The 27,858-nt window shown below is 40.2% G+C and overlaps 1 protein-coding gene across 1 annotated transcript; it reads left to right on the top strand.

The window, feature by feature from the left end:
• On the top strand, positions 1–27,858 carry LOC136327240 (myosin-4). The gene is made up of 40 exons (XM_066264239.1): positions 1–73; positions 285–332; positions 2,796–3,043; positions 3,147–3,290; positions 3,678–3,834; positions 4,517–4,544; positions 4,647–4,764; positions 5,143–5,235; positions 5,388–5,451; positions 5,779–5,877; positions 5,992–6,095; positions 7,697–7,835; positions 8,411–8,529; positions 8,626–8,775; positions 8,875–9,045; positions 10,599–10,908; positions 12,323–12,396; positions 12,962–13,049; positions 13,130–13,247; positions 13,758–13,881; positions 13,980–14,116; positions 14,241–14,496; positions 15,839–16,081; positions 16,389–16,565; positions 16,752–16,897; positions 16,976–17,066; positions 17,148–17,537; positions 18,692–18,818; positions 20,818–20,936; positions 21,068–21,264; positions 22,512–22,695; positions 22,780–22,945; positions 23,049–23,173; positions 23,452–23,760; positions 24,548–24,751; positions 25,989–26,114; positions 26,204–26,374; positions 26,459–26,563; positions 26,668–26,763; positions 27,590–27,858. Exons 3-40 carry the CDS (start codon positions 2,840–2,842, stop codon positions 27,740–27,742), a joined length of 5,826 nt encoding a protein of 1,941 aa, XP_066120336.1. The 5' UTR covers positions 1–73; positions 285–332; positions 2,796–2,839; the 3' UTR covers positions 27,743–27,858.

Genomic DNA, 27,858 nt, shown 5'->3' with positions numbered 1-27,858 from the left:
GTGTTTGCAGAATGGTCTCTATAAAAGTGGGACCGAGATGCCTCTGTCCTGTCCTTCCTCAAAATTCCTTAAGGTATGTATACGTGGACGAGCACTCAGTTAGTTTTACATTCCTGATCATTATTGTTCACTTAGGGGAGATGGCTACTCTTTCCCAAAGTTTAACTTTTCTTTCCAACATTCCTAAGGATGACATTGTACACAATAATTACTAGCATTTTGTGATTAAATGGGGGGAAAAATAAAAGAATCCACATTCTCTTGTTTGTTTTTTCTTTCAACAGTAGTTGTCTGCTTTGAGCCTGCCACCTTCTCCATCTGGTAACACAGAGGTAAGAGTCATCTATTATTACACTCTAAAGAACAAAGGGATCTCTATATTGCTGTGTCTTAAAGGGCTACCATTTTATATTTTAGTTTAGTATTGGGAATAGGATCTAAGGAGCAGCTGCTTCTTAAAAAATGGCTTCTCATAAAATTCTGACTGTTCAGACCATTTATCCACACAAAATGTAATGACGCTTTTACGTGTTGTTAGAACTTGAGAAAGAAGGCAAGGATTGCATGTAACATTTACTGTGCACTACTATTGCAACTTAAACAACAGGATAGAGCAGAGATGGAATGGTAACATCAACAATGTGTTGATCTGAGTCCCAGCTTCTGGGTGCCGGTCCAGGCTTTTCACTGACTCTAGCTGCCTGCTAAGCAGCTGGCATTTCTGTATCTTGAAATAGTGTATTGCAGTAGAATTAGCACCAATGAGTCCTGACGTGGACCTAGGAGAACAGGACTCAGATCCGAGCACCACCCCTTACGCCTCTGTGTCACCGAATGACCCCTTCACCTTTCTGAACCTTTAGTCTCCTCACCAGTGAAATGAGGCCCCTTTATTCTAGGTGACTGGTAAGATCTGCCCAGATCTTGTCACCTCTGATTTAAGTCAGGGGTTTCTAAGGACCAGAAACATTTAATGGACCTCCCTAACTCGACCTGTTGGGACCTGTACTTTTGTAGCATGTTAAGTACAGGCATACTAATGAAAACCTCCTATACATGTAATAACTATTTTAAATGAGTTTATAGTTAATACAGCAGCTATATTCATTTGGAAAATTACAGCAACCATTGTGTGGGAATGTTGCTTGTTCAACTTGAGGCCATTACCACTGAAACAAGCTTGAGGGTCCTTAGGGGCTTGTCACCCACAGGCTAGGAAGTGACCGATTTCAGACATGAGATGGGCAGGGTGACATCCGTTCTGTGCTTTGTGGATACACTGTGTATAGTATTCTCTATGGCAGTTAATTCAAAATTTGATGTGTGTGTGTGATGTAAACAAAAACACAGAAACTATACACACACACACACACAATGTGACAATGACATTTCTAGTTTCAAGAAAAAAACATCCTAACATTAAATGTTCCAATGTCTATCCTCTGCAAATGTCTAAATTTCACTGTATTATCAAGAAACTTAGAAATGTTTACCTGAAACTTATGTACTCTTTCTGATCAATGTCACCCCGTTACATTTGATTTCTTAAACAATTTAGTTTAAAAATAGAGATTTTTACAAGTATGAACCCTATTGATTTTAGAGCTATAGCATTGGCAAATTCTGTATTTGACACTGCAAACTGAGGACGTTCTCACCAAGTCTGCTCCTGGGCAGCTGAGAAAAGGCTGCCGGTCCTTGTTGATGCCCAAGACGCTGCTTTCCACACACCAGCTTCCCTCCTGCTCCACAGGGGTCACCCCTTTAACTCGGCTCACTCACCGGTCCCTGCCATCAGGCAAGAGGACTCACTTCCTCACAATTAACTTGTCAGTGAGAAAAATTTATTCTGGCTTGAAACTTTATCCTGGCTATCCACTTCAGCAGAGATGTTTAGAGACTTGGTATTTTTTAAATAAGAGGAGGAAAGAGAGAGAGATTGAGAGAGAGACCTAAAACAATAAGAATCAGATAAAAATAATCTCTATGTTAAAATCTAGCTAAAAACAAAGAGAAGCATAAACTAAAAATATACAATTGCTATAAAAATTTTATTAAAAATTCAGATGTTTTTCTGCAAGAAACTTGTCAAGTTTATCTTTTGTTTAAATATTTCTGACTTTCAAACAATTTAAAACTGATAAAAGGTAATTTTGACAGGATAAAATAATTTGTTGGATTTTCAGCATTCTTTGTACTTACTTTTGTCTTTAATTACCTAACGGTTGTCAGTTAACCAGGACAAGTATTTTTCATGTTTTCAACCTGGACTACGTCCTTGAAGAACAGATGTAGCTTTCAGGGATCCAATTTTAGTATCTTTTTACATCCAGTTTATATATCCAACTTTAATGATTTGAGACAGGAAAAAACTTGCTTAAGTAATCTAATCTCTTAAATAGGTTCATTTAGATTGTAAAGCGATTGTTGACAGTCATTTTCCATTTCTTTGTATCATCACAATGTCAAAAAAAAGGAGTTTATGGAAAAGGGAAAGACATGAAAAGCAAGCAGAGAAAGAAAAGACACTGAGCACATTTCAGGTATTGCAAATGTTGCTAATCGAAACATCAATTCCTCCACATCTCTCAACCTGTACAAAAGAGAAAAATGGAGGCTTAAGATGCCATAAAAATTATGTTTCCAATATAAGAGCTTCAAATCGACGATCGAACCTTTCAGAACCTTTACCTAGTCCACAGCAGTGACCCCGGAAGGCAGGGGTGAGGAGATGAGCATGGGAGAGAGCGGCAGGACACGCGGGGTCACCGTCCACCTCTGTGTCTTCCCTCTAGGTCCCCCTGGTGCTGTGCTGTGTGGCCCTCAGTGAGCTGCAGCCATGAGTTCGGATGCTGAAATGGCCATTTTTGGGGAGGCTGCCCCGTATCTCCGCAAGTCTGAAAAGGAGCGGATTGAGGCCCAGAACAAGCCCTTTGACGCCAAGAATTCTGTCTTTGTGGTGGACCCCAAGGAGTCCTATGTGAAATCAACAGTGCAAAGCAGGGAAGGGGGGAAGGTGACAGTCAAGACCGAAGGTGGAGCTGTAAGTTAAAAAAACAAAGAAAAAAAGCAAAAAGGAGGGAGAGGCAAACTGATCCTATCCTACTACTTAGTTGATACACACTGGCTCCTTCTTTTCTTAACAGACTGTCACAGTCAAGGAAGACCAAGTCTTCTCCATGAACCCTCCCAAATACGACAAGATCGAGGACATGGCCATGATGACCCACCTGCACGAGCCCGCCGTGCTGTACAACCTCAAAGAGCGTTACGCAGCCTGGATGATCTACGTGAGTGCCCCCTTCGATGTTACTTTTCCAATATTCCATGTACTGTACCATGTTAGCTAAAACAAATTGCAGACTTCATTCTCAGACTTTGCTAAGGCAATGCTATCTCAAGACCAATCATTCGGTTCGGGTTATAAATTCTGATGTGCTTGAAAATATGCACGTGGAAAGCCATCTACTCAATACCGAATTCGCTGGCAAACTGAGGCGTTTTGTGCAGCAGTGGGTTTTGGAGGGAGGGAGGCAGCAAAATAAATGAAACTATTAAGCCTCACGAGAACCTCAGGCTTGGGTCCCTTCGATACAGTGCTTAGTTCCCTCACTCCGTAATCCCAGCACAAGTTCATGAGGTGACTACTGACTGAGCAACCTTGTCATTTCCCGCAGACCTACTCGGGCCTGTTCTGTGTCACCGTCAACCCCTACAAGTGGCTGCCGGTGTACAACCCCGAGGTGGTGTCCGCCTACCGAGGCAAAAAGCGCCAGGAGGCCCCGCCCCACATCTTCTCCATCTCCGACAACGCCTATCAGTTCATGCTGACGGGTGAGCAAGTCCAGAATTACAATTTTCATACCCACTTATAAAATATTTGTGTACTGATAAAACAAAATCTAGGGCCAGTACCTTAAGAATAGAATGATCAGCATAAACTTAATAGCACTAATAAACTTAGAGAAATATAGTTAGAATAAAATATACCAGTTCCAAACATATACAGAATTTTGCTTAGATTTCTATGATAAAATCCAAATTAATGCAAATTTCAGTTCAAAGTTAACTAAATTTAGGCATCAAATATGCATTTTAATTCTAGCTAATAGATCATCTCTTCTAAAACATACACTCTGAAATTTCATACTGAGAAGTTATCACAATTATTACATTAAAATTTGGATTGGACATTAATCATGACAGAATTTTGAGTTGTGAGCTAGGTGATTAATAGGACACGAAACTATTATTTATTCACTTGATATTGATAGTTCATTCTCATATGCTAATATGATGAAATAATGTATTACATATTTTATTACATTAAAAGTAATGGAAGTTTAATAGAATAATTAATTAGCCTACCCTTAGCTTATTTTTTAGAAGTATCTTGTGAGAACAGCAAAGCACCAATTGATATATTTTTGTGTGAGTTTACAAGTACTATATGTTAATCTACATACTAAGTTTTTTGTCTTTTTTTAAACATCTTGGTTTTTGGTTTCTTTCACAGATCGTGAGAACCAGTCCATCCTGATTACGTATGCACATTTCATATCTTTTTCTTCTGTTGACTTTGACCCTTGTAATAGTGACTATTCCAGCCTTAGAGTCTGACTTTTTCTTCTGTCTGGACTTGACAGCGGAGAATCCGGGGCAGGGAAGACTGTGAACACCAAGCGTGTCATCCAGTACTTTGCAACAATTGCAGTTACTGGAGAGAAGAAGAAAGAGGAGCCTGCTTCTGGTGGCAAACTGCAGGTGGGTGTGATGCTCACTTGGGGATGGAAGAACTGAAAGACTTTTTAAAATGTGACCACGTTTTTAGGTGACTTCAGCACCATGCAACCTCAGGTTTAATAACTCAGGAAGAACTTATGAGAATGAAAATGTATTGGTTCAATATGCAAAAGTCCTCACAACCATTTAATTAGGAGAGAAAATGAGCCTGAAAGATATGGAAATCAAGACCATGTCACTAGAGCGTCCCTTCCCCACAGTTTGTCCTCCTCCTTACTCACTTTAGAAAACCCTGTGCACAAGTCACAGACTACTCCAAAGCGAGAAAGGAGAAAGTTATTTTAGTAGACTGCAACTCATCTTCTGTGGAGTTTATCTTTCTTATTTAATTCTCTTAAGGGGACCCTTGAAGATCAAATCATCAGCGCTAACCCCCTCCTGGAAGCCTTTGGCAATGCCAAGACTGTGAGGAATGACAACTCCTCTCGTTTTGTAAGTTTCTTGGTCTTCCTTCTCCTGTGAGAATTAGCACTGCCTCTTCTGTACATCTGATAGCAGTATCTTTTCCATCTATTTGTCCTATAACTGAAGAACTAGTGTCTGTCTATTAATATGTACAATGAATTCTCCTTTGCCTCTTTAAGGGTAAATTTATCAGGATTCATTTTGGTGCCACAGGCAAACTGGCTTCTGCAGATATTGAAACATGTAAGTTAGATATTAGTGATTATCTTTTTCTTTGAGGTATATTTAAAATTTTTTAACTTTTTCCATGGGGTCCTTTTCCAGTGTGGTGACTGTCAGGAGTACAGGTGTGGGGGAGGTAGAGAAAAGGCTGGGGGGATAGATGGTGATGGATGGAGACTTGGTTTGGGGTGGTGAACACACAGTACAGTGTACAGATGACGTGTTGTGGAGTTGTGCACCTGAAACCTATATAATGTTGTCAACCAGTGTCATCCCAATACATTCAATAAAAAGGATAAATATATATATATATATATATATATATATATGCTTAATCTCCTTTTCTAGATCTGCTAGAGAAGTCCCGAGTTACTTTTCAGCTAAAGGCTGAAAGAAGCTACCACATATTTTATCAAATCATGTCCAACAAGAAACCAGAGCTTATTGGTAAGAAATATCTTTGGTTGATTTCTACCCCAAAACAAAACAAAACAAAACCATAACAGCCCTTCTGATAATCAAAGTAATTCTGTCTATATTTATTCTCTTCCATGTATTCAGAAATGCTCCTGATTACCACCAACCCATATGACTTTGCCTTCGTCAGTCAGGGGGAGATCACGGTCCCCAGCATTGATGACCAGGAGGAGCTGATAGCCACTGATGTAAGTGACACAGACAAAGCAGGAAAAGGCAGATTCACTTTCCAGTATACAATGCTCTCCTCTGTTGGAGTAGACAACATTAGCAGAAAGAGTATAAATAGGCAGTCCACCTTTCAGAGTTCCCCACCCCTAGAATAAAATTACCTGATATCTCAATGCCTCTGCCCATCAGTATGTACTAGAAAATTTAAATGTCTCTAATAAATGTTAGGTCTTTGTCATTCCTTGGCTAACTGACTCTTTTTAATTTCTCTTATCAGTCATATTTGGTCAATTTTTATACTCCAGTAGTGATGTTTCTCTTCTATTTTATGCCAGACCCTACATCCAAGAATATGAGAATCATAATATTAAAAAAAAATTTTTGTAACAGAATGAAATCCCCACAGTTCCTCTATATTAGATGTAAACACAAAATTTGTTTTGAAAATACTTCTGTGGGCTAATAATATAAGCCTCACCTCCCTATGTAGTATAAGAAGAAATGGATTGTCTATCTGAATAATATCCTTTTTGGGACTTTACATTTATTTTTAGAGCTATGAAGCCTTTACATTTATTTTTAGAGCTATAGATTTTCTCTCTCCCTCTTTTTTTTTTTAAAGATTACTTTGGTTTATATTCTTTATACATATTTTGTGCTTTCTTTTGAATTTCTGAAGTCAATCATCTTTGATTATTAACTTTAATACCAATGGGAATATCCCAACATTCTCAAGATAGGATTTAAAGTTGCTTGCAAACATACTTTTCCTCTAAAACATTATTTTAAGGAGTCTATGAACTATTTGTGTGTCTCTTATATGAGCTCTTACTGTCTATAACTTATTACTATATTCATATGTCCAAATGTGTTAGGAGACGAGAGTAGTAAATAAAAGTATTTTTCTTCCCTGATGCCTGCCTCCATCGTAGGAACCTTTTCAAAGCCTAACATGGGCAACTAAGAAGGTAATCACACTCTAATGAGAAGAAAGACACAAAAATAGTTCAATAACAAAAGAAAGTTTTTCCACAGTGCCTGTTCCCTACATGAACAATGATCTGGTAAAGCTCCCTGCTGGATGTCTCATGGCCAGCTAACCTGTGACCTGTCATCAGAGCGGCACATGGAGAAAAACTCAGATTATTGCTGTTGTCCTCATATTCTCTTCCCAACAGCATCCCTTATGCTCATTAGGGTGGAGAGAGGTTGATTATGTTTTAGGTTAGGACAATATAGGAGAAGAAGGAACAGACAGATTTCTGAGGCTGGAGAGAAGAGCAAGAGAAGCCATAATCAAGAATAGTATGCATTAGATTAGCAAGGCCAGGTTGCTAATGTGGAGAAATGGGAAAAACCACGGCTCTGGTCTTGGCAGAGTGAGTGTGGACAAGTCACATAACATCTTTACTGTCCACATGACTCAATGGGAAGACGGATCCATACCTCCTGGTGTTGCAATGTGGAACAAAATGGTGCTGAATATGAGTGCCTTTTAAAAACAAAAAGGTGTTAGTCAAATATAAGACAAGGTGTGATGAGAAAAAAAGTGGGAGGAGTATCCTGAGTCTTCTACGGTGATAACTGTGCGATGAATTAAATTCAACTCTTTCCACAGACTGCTGTGGACATTCTGGGTTTCAGCGCTGATGAAAAGGTGGCCATCTACAAGCTCACAGGAGCTGTGATGCATTATGGGAACATGAAGTTCAAGCAGAAGCAGCGAGAGGAGCAGGCCGAGCCCGACGGCACTGAGGGTACCACTCCCTATTGATGTCTTTCAGTTAACAGAACTAACACCAGCAGCTCCTCAGAGTCACAGACCATGGTGTCACTTTCTTTGACTTCAGTGATGATGGGAAAAAGTACTGGGGTAAAGAAATGGTCTACTACCTGGTGTTTGACGTGACTGGGGCAGACTTGTGAAGATGTGATTTTCGCCCATTCCATTCTTCACTGACTTCACACAAGCTAGTGCTTGTTAAGTGATTAAAACATTTTTTATTCCACATGCACTGGTGGTGGGGAGGAAGCTGTTACTTTTTCAGTCACTACTCCCATAGGTTAGAGTTTCTCAAATTATTTTCATCTGTGGCCCACTTTAGTTATGTTTTAAATATCACACAGGACATCATTTCCCAAATTCTCAAAAGGAAAATTATTAAAATTAGCATTAAAATGGCAACAACTTTGAAGCAATATCAGCAAATGAACAGGTTTTGCTACATTGTACATATTACTCTTCAAGCAAAAAAATTTTTTCTGTGTCACTGTCACCCATTAAATTGTATGAGCCATGATGGGTCTCACCCTCTTCATCTTGTTCATGCAGTGGCTGATAAGGCAGCTTATCTCCAGTGTCTGAACTCTGCCGACCTGCTCAAGGCCCTCTGCTACCCCAGGGTCAAGGTCGGCAATGAGTACGTCACCAAAGGCCAGACTGTGCAGCAGGTAAACACAACTTAAACCTTAATTCATTTAAGTCACAGGAGATACAAGCATCCATCATTGTTTTCAATTGAAACTAAACTACTTTTGCTCTTGAAGGTGATCAACTCCGTGGGTGCGCTGGCCAAAGCCATCTACGAGAAGATGTTCTTATGGATGGTCACCCGCATCAACCAGCAGCTGGACACCAAGCAGCCCAGGCAATACTTCATCGGGGTCTTGGACATCGCAGGCTTTGAGATCTTTGATGTGAGTTGTTTGGGTAAATGACTGGCCTAGCATTTGCTTTGCTGAATCCACAATGAAATCCCCCAGCTCACCCAAACGGCTCTTGTTTGAAACACTCAGTTCAACAGCCTGGAGCAGCTGTGCATCAACTTCACCAACGAGAAGCTGCAACAGTTTTTCAACCACCACATGTTCGTGCTGGAGCAGGAGGAGTACAAGAAGGAAGGCATCGACTGGGAGTTCATCGACTTCGGGATGGACCTGGCCGCCTGCATCGAGCTCATCGAGAAGGTTTGTATGACTTTTCAAGCCTTCCAAATGTGCAGAACAAATAGTCCATCTTCCTATGCTTAACTGTAGTCCCAATTTTCAAAGAACAAGCAGTGGTATTTTATGACATACTTGTTCTCTCTGATCAGTTGTGCGGTGTGTCACAAGTGATATTATTAATGAAAAAAGTAATTTGTAGAAAAATGATTACAACACCTATATGTACATAATCACATTTTCCCCTCTAATCACTCCATTTTCCCTCACTATTATTCCTAAATGATTTTATGTATATGCGAGAAAGAAATGGAATTACAGTTAGTCCTGTGATTGTTGTAATGAACTCAGGGAAACCCATGATGGTGTATCGTGCAGGTATCACCATTCATGTGCATCAAGGCAGGATATCTTAAAGGTTGGAAGGTTAACTCTTCAATTGTTTCAGTCATTAAGACTATGATGACTACTGAGTAAACTAATGATGAGTAATAAACTTTTCTATAGCCTTTCTTGGAATATGAGCCATTATCAAGGGGGTAGAGCAATAGCTGTATCAGTTCTGAAGACGTAAAACTCATCAAGCAGTCGTTAAACACTTGCAAATTGGCAGTGAGAACTCATCATGTACTTACTAACACCAAAAAGATGTACCATCATGTGTGAACCCTACCCTAATCAGTGGGAAGAGTAAACGCAACTGCCACGTAGGAAAACTTCAAATATGTCAAAATTCAAAAACTATGAGGAATGAGAGCACAAAAGTAGACTAGATCTGCCCAATTGAGAGAAAAGCTATTTTAATTTGGTGATATAATATCTCTATTACTCATTTAAATTATTTATTCCCCAGTAAAGACATTTTTTTTTTCTGTAGTATTTCAGTTTCTGGAACAACCCAAATAGTTTTTGGGAGACAATTTGTGACTACAGCAAAATCATCAATGTTAAATTTTATATCAGGCTTTCATATCAAATTTGCCACTTAAGAGAGTCATTCTGCTTACAAAGCAAAACCAAATCAACATCATTTAACTCCACAGTGATGGGAACATAGCTTAAAGTAGAAAGAGTTTTAATGATACAATATGAGAATCACTTTTCTCCTGCACATGGATCATTTCTAGTCATTATCCATAATCTCTCTCTTCTTCATACTTAAGTCATGTCTAGATTTGAGGTGAAGGAAGTTGTATTGTCAATAAGGAAGAAAGTTTTTAGGGACATACATTTATGGAAGAAAGAATTCTGCTTTGAAATGACAGTTTCAGAATTTTAATTTTATACTCTTAACATGAAGTTTATCAATTGGTACAGGTGGGTTTCTTTTCTTTTTAATGGAGTTTTTTTTATTTTTTTTAACAGAGCAAACATATTTCCTGTATGTCCATGGTACATGATTGTATTAAATTTCAGTAGTAGAAATGAACTAGCATCTTGCCTATTTAATTTCTTATCATTCCAAGTCTTCTTTTGGAACATTATATTTTCCAGGTTAACACCAAGTACATAAATTATTGGGGCATATTTTTTTCTGAGGGGCCCTGCATTATTATAATCTTTTTTTCTACTCTTAGCCGATGGGCATCTTCTCCATCCTGGAGGAGGAGTGCATGTTCCCCAAGGCCACGGACACCTCCTTCAAGAACAAGCTGTATGAACAGCATCTTGGAAAGTCCAACAACTTCCAGAAGCCCAAGCCCGCCAAAGGCAAGGCCGAGGCCCACTTCTCCCTGGTGCACTATGCGGGCACCGTGGACTACAACATTGCCGGCTGGCTTGACAAGAACAAGGACCCCCTGAACGAGACTGTGCTTGGGCTGTACCAGAAGTCTTCAATGAAGACTCTGTCTTTGCTCTTTGCTGGGGGAGCAGCTGCTGAAGCTGGTAATTTTTTTAATTGAATTTGTTGGGATGACATTGGTTAATACAATTATACAGGTTTCAGGTATACAATTCTATAACACATCATCTATATATTGTACTGTGTGTTCACCACCCTAAGTCAAGTCTCCTCCCATCCCCATTTATCCCCCTTTTCCCTCTTCTGCCTCCCTCCATCTTCTTCCCACTGGTAATCACCATACTGTTGTCTGTGTCTATGAATAATTTTTTGTTTTTACTTAATCTCTTCACCTTTTTCACCCAGTCCTCCAACCTCCTTTCTCTGATAGCTGTCACTGTTCTCTGTATCTATGAGTCTATTTGTATTTTGTTTGTTAGTTTATTTTGTTCATTAGATCCTTTATATAAGTGAAATCATATAGTACTTGTCTTTTTCTGACTGGTTTATTTCACTCAGCATAATGCCCTACAGGTCCATCTATGCTATCACAAAGGGTAAGATTTATTTTTTATGCCCAAGTAATATTCCTTTGTGTAAATGTACAACTTTTTTATCCACTCATCTACTGATGGCCATTTTTAATATCCCAAATATGTTCCTGGAGCCACTAATCAGAAATATACTATTTATCAGAGACAGATATAGTTATAGAAAACCTAACATGAAAATATCGGCCAATATGGATCTAATGAAATGAAGTCTATTTAATAAGGTGGCAGAGTTACAATCATCGACTTTCGGAGATAAAATTGACACTATGGATCATTTAGTCCACACCCTCTTTTCATCAATAAGAAACTCAGAGCAGTTAAGTGACTTGTTCACAATCATACAGCCCATCTATACCATTTTAATACTGCTGACTCCTTCAAAGATCCAACTAAGTTAGAAATGAGGAAATTTTTTGTCAGGGCACTAGTGCTTGAGAAGGTAAAGTTCTGTTCTTTTAAGTCACCTAAGACCAGATGTAGAAATGAGGAAATTTTTTGTCAGGGCACTAGTGCTTGAGAAGGTAAAGTTCTGTTCTTTTAAGTCACCTAAGACCAGATGTACGTGTAACGGTATGAAAGCCCAGTTAGCAGAAGCTCAACTAAGGGACCACACATGCACTTCTGCCTGTTTTCTGGGGATGTGTGCACTAAGGAGGCCTCTGTCTCCTCGGCATTCCTCTGAGGGACAGACTCTGCTGATTTGAACTAGAGGAATCCCATCCTTTCCCCGAGTCTACCCTTTATTTACAGAGTTCTTTTGTTGGTGGCGTTGGTGGTAGTGTTTTCCTGAAAGTTTATAATGTGGATCAATGTTTCATTTTCTGAATCCAGAATTGGAGGACAGGAAAAGGATAAGAATGATACAAATTCATTAGTGCTCATTTAAATTGCAAAGGGAATTTTGGCAGTTGTGATATCTGTGGATATACTTGAGAGATTAGAATTCCGCTATTTTATTTTTTAGAGGGCGGCGGTGGCGGAAAGAAAGGCGGCAAGAAGAAGGGCTCTTCCTTCCAGACTGTGTCTGCTCTCTTCAGGGTACAGTATATTTTTAAACTCAAATAATTACTTTTGTAAAAAATTAAATTATTATAACTTAAATAAAATTTTAAATAAATCTAGACTAAAACAGAAAAAAAGGTAGTGATGTATTAAAAATAACCTGAAAATTTCCTTAGGAAGATTTTAATAAGAAGACCAACAGCAGTTGTGTCTGTTCACATCAAACCTAACACTAAATGAACTACATCCTTTTCAGCCCCAGATCTAAAAGATCTGGCACTAACAAACTTCACATGAAATCAAACCCTCGTTTAAGAGCAACCACTGTATTAAGTTACATCTGCTTTATACGACCAAAGTCTCAATATAAATTTTCTCTGATTGGCCATGCTTGAGAAAAATGTACTAGAATTGACTGGTTTTGTGTAATCTTTAATTTTCTATCTATACTTTATATATATTTCTCTTTGCTATCATTATTTGTTCTTCATGAGACAGCTCATTAAAACATGAAAGAGGAGCACATTAACTACAGATCAGTAGAGACTCTCATGTAAATGCTACTTGAAATTATTTTAAACCTTTTTATATGGCTTCACAGGAGAATCTGAACAAGCTGATGACCAACCTGAAGAGCACCCACCCCCACTTTGTACGCTGCCTCATCCCCAACGAGACCAAGACTCCCGGTAAGAGAGCTCTGACATCACACAGGCTCCAGCGCGCTTGCTCTGGACCAGGAGATGAGGCGTGCTATTGTTCCTTTCAGGGGCCATGGAGCACGAGCTTGTCCTGCACCAGCTGAGGTGTAACGGGGTGCTGGAGGGCATCCGCATCTGCAGGAAGGGCTTCCCCAGCCGGATCCTGTATGCAGACTTCAAGCAGAGGTTTGTGTCTCATTATTTATGCCTTTCAATGTGCTAGTCTATATCAAAATTTCCCCATATTTCAAACATTTTTAATTTTTTTAAAATTTGTTTTGCTTACTGATTTAGAGAGATAGAAAGAAACCTTGATTTGCTGTTCCACCTATCTGTGCACTCATTGGCTGACTCTTGTGTGTGCCCTGACCGGGGATCAGACCTGCAAGCTCCGCACATGGGAATGACACTCTAACCAACAGAGCTACCCGGCCTGGCCTCGGATATTTTTTTAACTTTTCCTTGAACACTAAAATGCAATTATTTGAAAGGTGATCACAAAGGAAGGAAGTCTTCGTTTAAATGATTTTAAGTTTTTTATATTTTTGCAGGTTTTACATAAAGCATTGTTTATTTGAATGCAATCTTTTCTCCAAAAATCAATGTATAATTTTGTCAATGACAGCTATCAAGAGTTCTACTTATTTTATTTCCATGAAGAAAAGCCACATTTTAATATTCTCTTGATTCTGGCAGATACAAAGTTCTAAATGCAAGTGCCATCCCAGAAGGTCAGTTCATTGACAGCAAGAAGGCTTCTGAGAAACTTCTAGGATCTATTGACATTGACCACACCCAGTACAAATTCGGTCACACTAAGGTACCACCAATACAAATTTCTATCCATCAAAACTTCATCTATCTTTTTTGGACTTTTTCATTCATGAAAATGACATATTTAACTTGTTCTTTGCCAAGGTTTTCTTTAAAGCTGGCCTTTTGGGAACTCTAGAGGAGATGCGAGATGATAAGCTGGCTCAACTCATCACACGTACTCAAGCCATGTGCAGAGGGTACCTGATGCGGGTGGAGTTCAAGAAGATGATGGAGAGGAGGTGAGGGAGCACCTGCACGTCCTCCTTCCTCACAGCTTAATAGTTGGATCTAATACAGTCATTACTTTGCTTGAGGCATGGTCCCTTTCCACGTGTTTTCATTTGCATTTTTTTTCTTTCCTAGAGAGTCCATCTTCTGCATCCAGTACAACGTCCGTGCCTTCATGAACGTCAAGCACTGGCCCTGGATGAAACTGTATTTTAAGATCAAGCCCCTCCTCAAGAGTGCAGAAACGGAGAAGGAGATGGCCAACATGAAGGAGGAATTTGAGAAGACCAAGGAAGACCTGGCTAAATCAGAGGCAAAAAGGAAAGAACTTGAAGAGAAAATGGTAACTCTAATGCAAGAGAAAAACGACTTGCAGCTCCAAGTACAATCTGTGAGTATAATATATTGCTCAGAGAAGCCATATCCTTATCATCTAATCACTACCTGACTTGATATAGAAATCTTTTAATTTAAGGTTTATGAATAAATGATTTCCACCGAAACATTTGTTGTAATTGTTTGCCTTTCAAAAATAACAAAACTCAGACCTAAAGAAGCAGTAGATGCAAAGTCACAGATTACATTGTATTTGCTCATATGTGCATTCATATGTTTGATCATCAGTCAGCAAAATCATAAAAATATCCATAGACAATTCCTTTTCTTTATAGAAACTTCTCTTGGATTACAATATTCTTTTTAAAATTTATTTTAATTTAGTTATATTTTTTGACAAAGAGAGAGAGAGGGAGAGAGGGACAGATAGGGATAGACCAGCGGTTCTCAACCTGTGGGTCGCGACCCCAGCAGGGTCGCCTAAAGCCATCGGAAAATACATAATGCATATCAGGTATTTACATTCTGAATCATAACTGTAGAAAAATTAAAGTTATGAAGTAGCTACCAAAATTATTTTTTGGTTTGGGGTCACCGCAACATGAGGAACTGTATTGCGGGGTCACGGCATTAGAAAGGTTGAGAACCACTGGGATAGACAGACAGGAAAGGAGATGAGAAGCAACAATTCTTTGTTGTGACATCTTAGTTGTTCATTGATTATTTTCTCACATGTGCCTTGAATGGGGGGCTTCAGCAGAGTGAGTGACCCCTTGCTCAAGCCAGCGACCTTGGGCTTCAAGCCAGTGACCTTGGGGCTCAAGCCAGCGACCATGGGGTCATGTCTGTGATCCCACACTCAAGCCAGTGAACCCACACTCAAGCTGGTGAGCCCTTGCTCAAGCCAGCAACCTTGGGGATTTGAACCTGGGTCCTTTGTGTCCCAGTCTGATTCTTTATCCACTGCACCACCACCTACCTGGTCAGGTACAATGTTCTTTCTTTAGTGATTATTTTTATGGATAAAATAGAAATTATGTTTTTTTCACCAGGACAGAAAAAATGGCTAAACTAATCATCCTGAAATGTAAGAAAGCTATGTTCTAGAACAAATAAGTGACTTTTCCAAATAACAGAGGTGCAGATTTTGCCAAAAAGCTCCTTTTTCCTGATTTGCCTTTCTATGTATGGATATTTGGAGGAAATTTGTTATTATATTTAATCAGTATATTTGATATTACTAACATTTTTATCCTTTTGATTTTTAAAAGTTGACAAGTTAGTTGGCATGTGTTGACCAAATTGGTTGGGTCATTGAAGTTTCTACCTTTTAACAAATTAGTGTTTGTTTGCAGATATAACTTAGGCAAATGTATATATTTCATTTCCCCCTTTAGGAAGCTGAAGGCTTGGCCGATGCAGAGGAAAGATGTGACCAGTTGATTAAAGCCAAAATCCAGCTGGAGGCCAAAATCAAAGAGGTGACCGAGAGAGCAGAGGATGAGGAAGAGATCAACGCGGAGCTGACGGCCAAAAAGAGGAAGCTGGAGGATGAGTGCTCAGAACTGAAGAAGGACATTGATGACCTCGAGCTGACCTTGGCCAAGGTTGAGAAGGAGAAGCATGCCACAGAGAACAAGGTACAAATCATGACCCATTTTAGAGTATTTACAAGTGCTAGGTTGTAACTAAAGTATTTTAATGGAAGGTTTATCATAAAATTATTGAATAGGAAATGATAACACTATCATACTACGTCATCTATTTAGTCTTTACCATTCCTATTGATCTTGACCTTGACCTGCCATACTTTTCAGCTACAGAGCCCTGGGTTAGCTTGTAGTTTCCCTGTTCCATCAGGCTGACGTTGTCCTAAGATACTACCATGGTTTTCATCAAGATGACAGGATGTCATTAACATTTCTGTAATTTCCTTCAAATCTAAAGGTGAAAAACCTCACAGAAGAGATGGCAGGCCTGGATGAAACCATCGCCAAGCTGACCAAGGAGAAGAAGGCCCTCCAAGAGGCCCATCAGCAGACGCTGGACGACCTGCAGGCAGAAGAGGACAAAGTCAACACCCTGACCAAAGCTAAAACCAAGCTAGAGCAGCAAGTGGATGATGTAAGTGTGAAAAACACAGTGTTTTCTTTTCAGATGAAATAAGCAATTGTACCACATCACCATAAATGATGCCCATAGATTTTTACTAAGTATGTCTTATAATATTTTCCTGTGCATTTTTGCACATTAGTACCATAAGCTTTAGTTCTTAAGAACTTAAATAAATAATATCCATTAAAAATTTAGCTTGAAGGCTCTCTGGAGCAAGAAAAGAAACTCCGCATGGACTTGGAACGAGCCAAGAGGAAACTGGAGGGAGACCTAAAACTGGCCCAAGAATCCACAATGGACGTGGAAAATGACAAACAGCAGCTGGATGAAAAGCTTAAAAAGTAAGCAGCAAGGACAGAGGTTCATGGGGAAGTGACTACGAATGTCTCTGTGACTTACACCAAGTGCTTTTCTAACAGGAAGGAGTTTGAAATGAGCAATCTGCAAAGCAAGATTGAGGATGAGCAGGCCCTGGGGATGCAGCTGCAGAAGAAGATCAAGGAGTTACAGGTACCACGGGGTTTCCGTCAGGGCGACACAACGGGCGGAATCACTAGCACGGGCTGAGCATGTGTATTTCATCGCGCCCAGGCCCGCATCGAGGAGCTGGAGGAGGAGATCGAGGCGGAGCGGGCCTCCCGGGCCAAAGCCGAGAAGCAGCGCTCCGACCTGTCCCGGGAGCTGGAGGAGATCAGCGAGCGGCTGGAGGAAGCCGGCGGGGCGACCTCTGCCCAGATCGAGATGAACAAGAAGCGGGAGGCCGAGTTCCAGAAAATGCGCCGGGACCTGGAGGAGGCCACCCTGCAGCACGAGGCCACGGCGGCCGCCCTCCGGAAGAAGCACGCGGACAGCGTGGCCGAGCTCGGGGAGCAGATCGACAACCTGCAGAGGGTCAAGCAGAAGCTGGAGAAGGAGAAGAGTGAGCTGAAGATGGAGATCGACGACCTGGCCAGCAACATGGAGACGGTCTCCAAAGCCAAGGTTCTTATTAACTTGTCCCCTTTTCATCTTTATTTGCAACAATTCAAAATGATCAAGTTATATATGACAATCTAATCTAACTGTACACGCTTTAGATCAGGGGTCCCCAAACTTTTTACACAGGGGGCCAGTTCACTGTCCCTCAGACCATTGGAGGGCCGGATTATATAAAAAAAACTATGAACAAATCCCTATGCATACTGCACATATCTTATTTTAAAGTAAAAAACCAAAATGGGAACAAATACAATATTTAAAATAAAGAGCAAGTAAATTTAAATCAACAAACTGACCAGTATTTCAATGGGAACTGTGCTCCTCTCACTGACCACCAATGAAAGAGGTGCCCCTTCCGGAAGTGCGGAGGGAGCCGGATAAATGGCCTCGGGGGCGCATGCGGCCCTCGGGCCGTAGTTTGGGGACCCCTGCTTTAGATGTTATCTCAAATATTAAAATTATTCCTAGTAGGCATCACTGTGTTAAATTGAATCGTTTCATTTATATATAGAAATTACTTTACACTTTGTCACTAATACTGTGGAAGCGTGCAATTACAGAAAAAAAAAGTTATCTAAAAACCATACTCTACATCAGGGGTAGTCAACCTGTTTATACCTACTGCCCACTTTTGTATCTCTGTTAGTAGTAAAACTTTCTAACCGCCCACCGGTTCCATAGTAATGGTGATTTATAAAGTTGGGAAGTAACTTTACTGTATAAAATTTATAAAGGAGAGTTACAGCAAGTTAAAGCATATAATAATAATTACTTACCAAGTACTTTATGTCAGATTTTCGCTAAGTTTGGCAGAATAAGTCTTTATAAAACAACTTACTATAGTTAAATCTATCTTTTTATTTATACTTTGGTTGCTCCGCTACTGCCCACCATGAAAGTTGGAATGCCCACTAGTGGGCGGTAGGAACCAGATGCAGAGTTAAATGATGCTTATGTTTTCCAGTCATTTCACAATCATTTATTTATTCATTCAGACAAAATTATGTGACTCTTTATCCAAGGCACCGTGCAGGGCTTTGAGGTAGATGGAAAAGTAAATCAAATTCAGTCGCTTTCCACAAGTATTTACAGATCTCCAAATCGCAGACGTACAAGTAGGAATGTACCGTCTCACGGTTTTATGCCTCCCGCCCCAGGGAAACTTTGAGAAGATGTGCCGCACACTAGAGGACCAGCTGAGTGAGGTGAAAACAAAGGAGGAGGAGCAGCAGCGCTTAATAAATGAGCTGTCAGCCCAGAGGGCGCGTTTACACACAGAATCAGGTGAGCACATATTTATGCCCTTCTTGTGCAGAGTGAATGAAAGGCAGACCACAGCCACTATGTACCTAGGGAACACAAATCATTTCGTGGGCCACGTGTCGCCATTTACCATTGATTTGTTATTCCTTCATCGTTTTACTGTGAGATGGTTAAAGAAAAGGGTCCATAAGCCATAAAAAAAATTTTAAGCTCCTTGTGCTGAGAAAATTTTTGTTTCCTTAGCATTACTCAAAACCCCCAAATCCTAAAAATCAAAGAAAGCTCACACATTTTTGAAAGAGCAAGAAATAGTCTTCTCAACAGCATCAAACTTCATGAGTTCTTTCCATATTATGAAATAAGAGAGTTTTTTGTTTCTTTGTTTTTTATTAATTTTAATGGGGTGACATTGATAAATCAGGGCACATATGTTCAGAGAAAACATCTCCAGGTTATTTTGACATTTGATTATGTTGCATTCCCATCACCCAAAGTCAAATTGTTCTCTGTCACTTTCTATCTGGTTTTCTTTGTGCCCCTCTCCTCCTCCCACCCCCTTCCTCTCCCCTAACCCTCCACCCCCATAACCACCACCCTGTTGTCCATGTCTCTGAGTCTCATTTTTATGTCCCACTTATGTATGGAATCATATAGTTCTTAGTTTTTTTTTATTTACTTCTCTCCGTATAATGTTATCAAGGTCATCCATGTTGTTGTAAATGATCCGATGTCATCATTTCTTATGGCTGAGTAGTATTCCATAGTTTATATATAGCACATCTTCTTTATCCAGTCATCTATTGAAGGGCTTTTTGGTTGTTTCCATGTCTTAGCCACTGTGAACAATGCTGCGATGAGCATGGGGCTGCATGTGTCTTTAAGTAGCAATGTTTTGAGTTTTGGGGGTATATATCCAGTAGAGGGATTGCTGGGTCATATGGTAACTCTATTTTTAATTTTTTGAGGAACCACCATACTTTCTTCCATAATGGTTGTACTACTACTTTACATTCCCACCAACAGTGGATGAGGGTTCCTTTTCCTCCACAGCCTCTCCAGTATTTGTTATTGCCTGTCTTGTTGATAATAGCTAATCTAACAGGTGTGAGGTGGTATCTCATTGTAGTTTTGATTCGCATTTCTTGAATAGCTAATGAAGATGAGCATCTTTTCATATATCTGTTGGCCATTTGTATTTCTTCCTGGGAGAAGTGTCTGTTCATGTCCTCTTCCCATTTTTTTATTGGATTGTTTGTTTGTTGTTGAGTTTTATGAGTTCTTTGTATATTTTGGATATTAGGCCCTTATCTGAGCTGTTGTTTGAAAATATCATCTCCCAATTAGTTGGCTGTCTGTCTTGTTGTCAGTTTCTCTTGCTGTGCAAAAGCTTCTTAGTCTGATGTGGTCCCATTCATTTACTTTGCCTTCACTTCCCTTGCCTTTGGAGTCAAATTCATAAAGTGTTCTTTATAACCAAGGTCCATGAGTTTAGTACCTATGTTTTCTTCTATGTAATTTATTGTTTTAGGTCTTATATTTAGGTCTTTGATCCATTTTGAATTAATTTTAGTACAAGGGGACAAACTGTAGTCGAGTTTGATTCTTTTGCATGTGGCTTTCCAGTTTTCCCAGCACCATTTGTTGAAGAGGCTTTCTTTTCTCCATTGTGTGTTGTTGGCCCCTTTATTGAAAATTATTTGACCATATACATGTGGTTTTTATTTCTGGACTTTCTATTCTATTCCATTGGTCTGAGAGTCTATTTTTCTGCCAATACCATGCTGTCTTGATTGTCGTGGCCCTATAATATAGTTTGAAGTCAGGTATTGTAATGTCTCCAGCTTCCTTCTTTTCCCTTAGGATTGCTTTTGCTATTCAGGGTTTCTTATGGTTCATATAAATCTGATGGTTTTTTGTTCTATTTCTTTAAGAAATAAGAGAGTTTTAATCTTATTTCATTTTTCAAATTATTCTTCTCTTAGACAACAGAACTCAATCACTCATGTTTTGACTCTCACAGGTGAATTTTCACGCCAGCTGGATGAGAAAGATGCTCTGGTGTCTCAGCTGTCCAGGGGCAAACAAGCATTCACCCAACAGATCGAGGAATTAAAGAGGCAGCTGGAAGAGGAGACTAAGGTGAGAATTCTCCAGTTGATACTTTGAATCTCTTGAACTTTTCAGCATGAGACATTATTGAACTTCACATAAAGAATATTGATGGATAAGAACATAATAAACTGACATTACACGCTTTTTGGTTACTTCAGGCCAAGAACGCGCTGGCCCACGCCCTACAGTCAGCCCACCACGACTGTGACCTGCTGCGGGAACAGTACGAGGAGGAGCAAGAAGCCAAGGCCGAGCTACAGAGATCAATGTCCAAGGCCAACAGTGAGGTTGCCCAGTGGAGGACCAAGTACGAGACGGACGCCATCCAGCGCACGGAGGAGCTGGAGGAGGCCAAGTATGTGCTCTTGGTGGGGGAGAGGGCAGAAAGAAATTAAAGTTTAAAAACAACAAAATAAATAAATGAATAAATAAGTAAATAAAAGAAAGATAATATTCCAGGCATGGAGATAGGTACAGGATTTCATTCTATTTTATTGCAAAGTGATGGGTTCCACCAAATTCTTTTTCCTACAGCCCCATGTATGGACCAAGACCAGAGCCCTCTCCTTATTCTGGTCTATTACGAAAGCATCTTAAGTTTCTTTCTACCAAAGTGAATTAATAATTATCAGTATACCCTTTAAAAATTAAGTAGAATTAATTTCCTTTAATATAAAATATAGAGACGTTGAGATTTATCTGGCATATTGATATGAATATTATAATGAACACTAATCAGTTTATCTCTACCTGGCGTATTGGAAATTTAGAATAAGACTATCATACCCTTTCATCATTTAACTAATAACCAGTACCAATGAGTTTACTAATAACATGCAGTTTGTGAAATAAAACTCATGGGAGTCATGCATGATAGGAAAATAACCATTATATTCCCAGCGAAGGAAGCTTCTCTGAATCTGACTTGTCTTGGGAGTTGTAAGAACTGGACAGAAGGGGAGGGACTGGCAAGCGTGCGCAGGGGGTGTTCTAGGTGAGAGTGTTGGCTGGAAGAGGTCAAAAATTAGCCGAGCTGGTGAAGGGAGCTGTAAGACTGGAGGATGTTTGGGAAGTGTAATAATGAAATAATAGTTATGTTCTGAGCTAAACAAACCCAAAAGGTTACTGATTGATTAAATGACCTTGAGCATGTCACTTTGAGCCAGGTTCCTCTATTGTCAAGAGGAAATGTTTAAGAAGCCTAACATTCTTTGATACGACTCCAGTTCATTGCTGTCCCTTCTTCCTGACCCGCCCTCACATCCTCACATTGCTCAATCAGCAAAAGGCCTTCATCTCTCTCTCTTTCTGTCTTTCTCTCTCTCTTTCTCCACCTCCTCCTTTTCCACCACACATATACCAATGGCCTCATATACATGTCTGACAACCCCTGAGATAAAGGTAAGAATTCACTGGGAAAAAGAGAATTCTAGAAGAGCTAAAATGGACTCTGAAAAGATATTTTAGAAAAGCTTAAAGACCTGTAGACATCGAACAAAATATCTTGGGGAAAATATGCTTTCTTAGCCAGCAGCTTTATAAAGGTGACTGCGGTAACTCCGACTGTGCTCTTAGTCACTCAAATACTGACCAATTTCTCAGGAAGAAGCTGGCCCAGCGTCTGCAGGATGCTGAGGAGCACGTGGAAGCCGTGAATTCAAAGTGCGCCTCCCTGGAGAAGACCAAGCAGCGGCTCCAGAACGAGGTGGAGGACCTCATGATTGACGTGGAGAGGTCCAACGCCGCCTGTGCCGCCCTGGACAAGAAGCAGAGGAACTTCGACAAGGTGGCCCAGCCTGCTGACACTTCAGCCGTGTGTCACTTGGTCTCCCTGTCTCCTTGCACTGGCTGATGATTTACTGCTTTTCAGGTCCTCTCAGAATGGAAGCAGAAGCAAGAGGAAACGCAGGCTGAGCTCGAGGCCTCCCAGAAGGAGTCCCGCTCTCTCAGCACTGAGCTGTTTAAGATCAAGAACGCCTACGAGGAGTCCCTGGATCAACTTGAAACCCTAAAGCGAGAGAATAAGAACCTGCAACGTGAGTTTTTATGATCGTTCTATTCCAAAAATGGTAAGAGGGATATCTTCCTAATTTTTCATTTTTTCTAAACTGAATTTGGTCTTTTCTTATTAAACTACAGAGGAGATTTCTGACCTGACGGAACAGATTGCAGAGGGAGGAAAGCATATCCATGAGCTGGAGAAAATAAAAAAACAGATCGATCAAGAGAAGAGTGAACTACAGGCTGCCCTAGAGGAGGCGGAGGTACATGTCTCGTCTGCTCACTTATGCTTTATAAATAAGTTGAAAAATTAATAGCAAATGAGATCAATCATACTGCAGACTTTTATGGGGTAACTCATATAATACAGTGAGAAATACTGAATTGTACTTTGGGAATGCAGGCCTAATAGGCTAAATTAAGATGTACAAAAGTCTTTGAGTTTTTTAAATGCCTTCTTGAAGAATTTATCCCAATGTACAAATCAAAAGAGCTCTTAGAACATTACATTTAGGTAACCTAAATGCTGCTTTCTCAAAAGGCATCTCTTGAACATGAAGAAGGCAAAATCCTTCGCATCCAACTGGAGTTAAATCAAGTGAAATCTGAGATTGACCGGAAAATTGCTGAAAAGGATGAGGAAATTGACCAGCTGAAGAGGAACCATCTCCGAGTGGTGGAGTCCATGCAGAGCACACTGGACGCCGAGATCAGGAGCAGGAACGACGCTCTGAGGATCAAGAAGAAGATGGAGGGGGACCTGAATGAGATGGAGATCCAGCTTAACCACGCCAACCGCCAGGCCGCGGAGGCCATCAAGAACCTGAGAAACACACAAGGAATACTGAAGGTACATTGGGGTAAACACACATGGTATCCTACAGTCTGGATGTCACTGAGAAGGAATACTGAAGGTACACTGGGATAAACGTACATGGGATCCTACAGTCTGGATGTCACTGAGAAGGAATACTGAAGGTACATTGGGATAAACGTACATGGGATCCTACAGTCTGGATGTCACTGAGAAGGAATACTGAAGGTACATTGGGATAAACACACATGGTATATCCTGCAGTCTGGATGTCACTGAGTCACTCACATCTTGATGTTTTATGAGGACTAACTGCCATTAAGTCCTCTAAATAGTATGCTGATTAGTTGAAATTTTTATGTATACAGCTAGAAAACAGCTTTATTCTGGAAAGCCCAGGACAGAGTTTACCTACTTTGTCCTCTGAAGAGACAAAGAAGGATGAGGAGACAGAGAAAGTGATGAGAGAGTTTAGTTACATGTCACTGAATAAATCACTTCATTTATCTGGATTTCACTTGTTTACTGTACATAAACTAATACCATTAGACTAGCTAATCTCTAAGAATACTTTCCTGATCCAAAATTTCATGGCTTATGCCATAGTATTTTTCTATGATTCAGGATCAAAAATATTATAACATCATATTCTTTTGAGTAGAAATGCTCCGCTAGGCTACAAAGAAGTTGTCACTAAAGAGACTTGCGGAATTTTCCTATCTAATCATACTCTGAGTTATTAAGATCAGTGTATGTACATGACCCTAAATTTGTATTTCTTTAATCAGACCATGAGTAAGAGTCATTTTCTCTTTCTGTGCAGGACACCCAGCTACACCTGGATGATGCCATCAGAAGCCAAGATGACCTGAAGGAGCAGCTGGCCATGGTGGAGCGCAGAGCCAACCTGCTGCAGGCCGAGATCGAGGAGCTGCGGGCCTCCCTGGAGCAGACGGAGAGGAGCAGAAGGATGGCCGAGCAGGAGCTCCTGGACGCCAGCGAGCGCGTCCAGCTCCTGCACACCCAGGTGGGATTCAAGACTAGGGATGAGCAAATGCACTCCCTGAAAGAGAAGACCATTCAGGAAAACAAGCTTCTTTGTACAGTCAGGAGAAATCTTGGCAAGGATTTGGAATTCTGGAAAATGTACATACTGAGACCCAGCTGGCTCACAAGTATATTCATGGGATGGCATCATTATATCTGTTTGAAATAATTTTCAGTTCTAGAAACTTTAGTAAATAAAGCACAGAAGATCGCCATCCACAAATAACCATATATATAACATCGATGGCCATCTTGTCTTTTGCAACTCAAAATGGCGTATAAGTAAAATAAAGAATAAGCCAATGCATGATCTTTATGTATCATATGTGCAAATAAAGTTAACTTCATGGGATATAAAAAAATCTGTTAAGTTCAAACTCATGGAAGTAATCAATGCTACTAGTCAGTATTTGTATTGGATTTGTTACATAAATGGTAGTCTATCCTCACAAAAGCAGCCACTGTAGTATTCATTTATTGCCATAAAGATGTTGACAATATAGTAAGTGATAAAAGCAACTTAAAAATAATATATAAGTATCATCTTTTTTGTTAAAAATATAGAGAAAACATCCAGAAGGATAAACAAAAGTGTTCATTAGTTCATTCCTTGTCTCTTTTTGTGAAATTGTATGTTCTACTATTTTTTTACAATAAACATGTATTATTATATACTTTTAAAATTTACAATATAAACAGCCATCATAGAAATGTTAAAAGCACAAACTACAAATAATTTTAAATTTAAATTAAAATGCATCATTTTTCTTATTCATTCATTATTCAGTATCCTTTAATTTACTGAATATTTCAAATACTATCAAGTTTCCAAAATATAAGAGATTCTCATCATTTTCTGAACCAATAATGATGCTATTTATGCACTTAAAATATAATAAACATGAACACCTAAAAATTAATAGTCAACTTTTCATGAGCTGTGTGGAGCTACATGATACAGAAGTTAAATTTGTTCTTGGGGAAGGAATAGTGTTTTGTGCTTACAAGCAGCAACTGATAAACTGTCAGATAACTGTGATATAAAAAATTAAATATGAGTAGAAAGAAGAGAAGGCATAAACCTAGAATCAACTTTTGATTTGGTTTTTATTCCAAACACTTCTTAGGTCAAAACTTTATGTCTGTATACACTAATAAAATTGATAATGTAAATATTTATAATAGGCTTTTCTCTTTTTTTTATTAATTTAAAATAGAACACCAGCCTGATCAACACCAAGAAGAAGCTGGAGACAGACATCTCCCAGATCCAGGGCGAGATGGAAGACATTGTCCAAGAATCACGCAATGCAGAAGAGAAGGCCAAGAAGGCCATCACTGACGTGAGCAAGATGAGCGTTTGCTTTACTAATACACATGGCTACCTGCCATTGCCAGGCTTCCTTACTTTCTTGATCTCCTTACTAATCAGGCGGCCATGATGGCCGAGGAGCTAAAGAAGGAGCAGGACACCAGCGCCCACCTGGAGCGGATGAAGAAGAACCTGGAGCAGACGGTGAAGGACCTGCAGCACCGTCTGGACGAGGCGGAGCAGCTGGCCCTGAAGGGCGGGAAGAAGCAGATCCAGAAACTGGAGGCCAGGGTGGGTCTCCACTACCCCATATGACTCCCAGCCTGCTCACGCAGCTAGTGGCAGCCAGTGGTTAAACACCTTTGTTCTCGCCAGGTGAGGGAGCTTGAGAACGAGGTGGAAAATGAACAGAAGCGGAACGTGGAGGCCGTCAAGGGTCTGCGCAAACACGAGAGGAGAGTGAAGGAGCTCACTTATCAGGTGACCAACCCTTGCCTTGTTTGCGAAATTTTATTTTCAAGAGAATAAAAATGAGTTGTTTTCAAATAATGACACAAGTCTATTTGCTACCTCTTTCACTTCAGACCGAGGAGGACCGCAAGAATGTCCTCAGGCTGCAGGACTTGGTGGACAAATTACAAACCAAAGTTAAAGCGTATAAGAGACAAGCTGAAGAGGCTGTGAGTATCCTCAGCAAGACAGAAAGGTCAAAGAGCAAGGCCAGGTTCTGTGGAGCCTGAAGTGGACAGTCTTTAAGAGGCTTTCTCTAAGGCAAAGAACACAAAATTGGGAATACAAAATTAGGTTTGAAAATGAGTATCTAGAATGAGAAAATTTTTACCACGAGTTACTGGAGTCTTCCAGATTCAGGTTCTGAGAAGTCTTTAAGCAATTTTCCAGACATGCTCAGACAGAAATGCCTCTTGGTTACAACCCGATCCCCTCTCTGTCTAGAACATTGTACCACTCCCTCTGGAAGCCCTATGTTGCCCGCACTCATAGGGACTGTGCAGATGAGGCCTCTGAGGTTTACGCCTCATTCAGCTTCATAAAAAAATCCATCTCGGGACATTTCTTTTTAATTTGGCTGCAGTTTTCCTTCTTATCCTATTAATTCTGAAATGTTCCTAAGGTTTTCTGTACTCAACATTACCACTGCGCCAACTTTTAAAACTTTGTTTCATAGATATAAGACGCATTCAGGGTCCCGATATGTTGATCCTCCTGTGGTCACGGTAGCATTTAAGTTTGCTAAGAAGAGATAAGTAAGAAAGACGAACGAAGCAGGGGGTTGGAGCCCTGCCCATTCCTGAGCAGGGGGGTTGGAACACCACCCAATCACTGAGGCGGTTATGCCGCTTGCCCTGCCCCCAAGTAAGTCTGTCACCAAATAGCGGAACCTTTTGCTTTCTCACTCGTGAAGCAGATCCCGTAGCTGCTTTTATCAGCGGTAAGAATCAAATATGTCAAACTTCCTTGCATTCTCAAATGCATTTCTTTTCTCAGGAGGAACAATCCAACGTCAACCTCGCCAAGTTCCGCAAGCTCCAGCACGAGCTGGAGGAGGCGGAGGAGCGGGCCGACATCGCCGAGTCCCAGGTCAACAAGCTGCGGGTGAAGAGCCGCGAGGTGCACACAAAGATCGTCAGTGAAGAGTGATCCCTTCTAATGCTGAGAGGTGACCAAAGAGACGCACACAATGTGAAAATCTTTGCCACTTTCACACATCGCTGTAATATCAAAGAAATAAAATCAGAGAATTTTGCAATCTAAAA

This window comes from Saccopteryx bilineata, chromosome 2, assembly GCF_036850765.1.
Source record: "Saccopteryx bilineata isolate mSacBil1 chromosome 2, mSacBil1_pri_phased_curated, whole genome shotgun sequence".
NCBI lineage: Eukaryota > Metazoa > Chordata > Mammalia > Chiroptera > Emballonuridae > Saccopteryx > Saccopteryx bilineata.
Note: the sequence above shows the minus strand (reverse complement) of the source record. Positions and strands in the feature narration are given on the sequence as shown.

What these genes read in the sequence shown, in the direction of transcription:
- LOC136327240 (XM_066264239.1), top strand. Translation starts at nt 2,840, where the DNA reads ATGAGTTCGGATGCTGAAATGGCCATTTTTGGGGAGGCTGCCCCGTAT. An exon ending in GAGGAGCTGGAGGAGGCCAA is followed by an intron (nt 21,265 to 22,511) that starts GTATGTGCTCTT and finishes CCAATTTCTCAG; the next exon opens with GAAGAAGCTGGCCCAGCGTC. An exon ending in TGAAGGAGCTCACTTATCAG is followed by an intron (nt 26,564 to 26,667) that starts GTGACCAACCCT and finishes CTTTCACTTCAG; the next exon opens with ACCGAGGAGGACCGCAAGAA.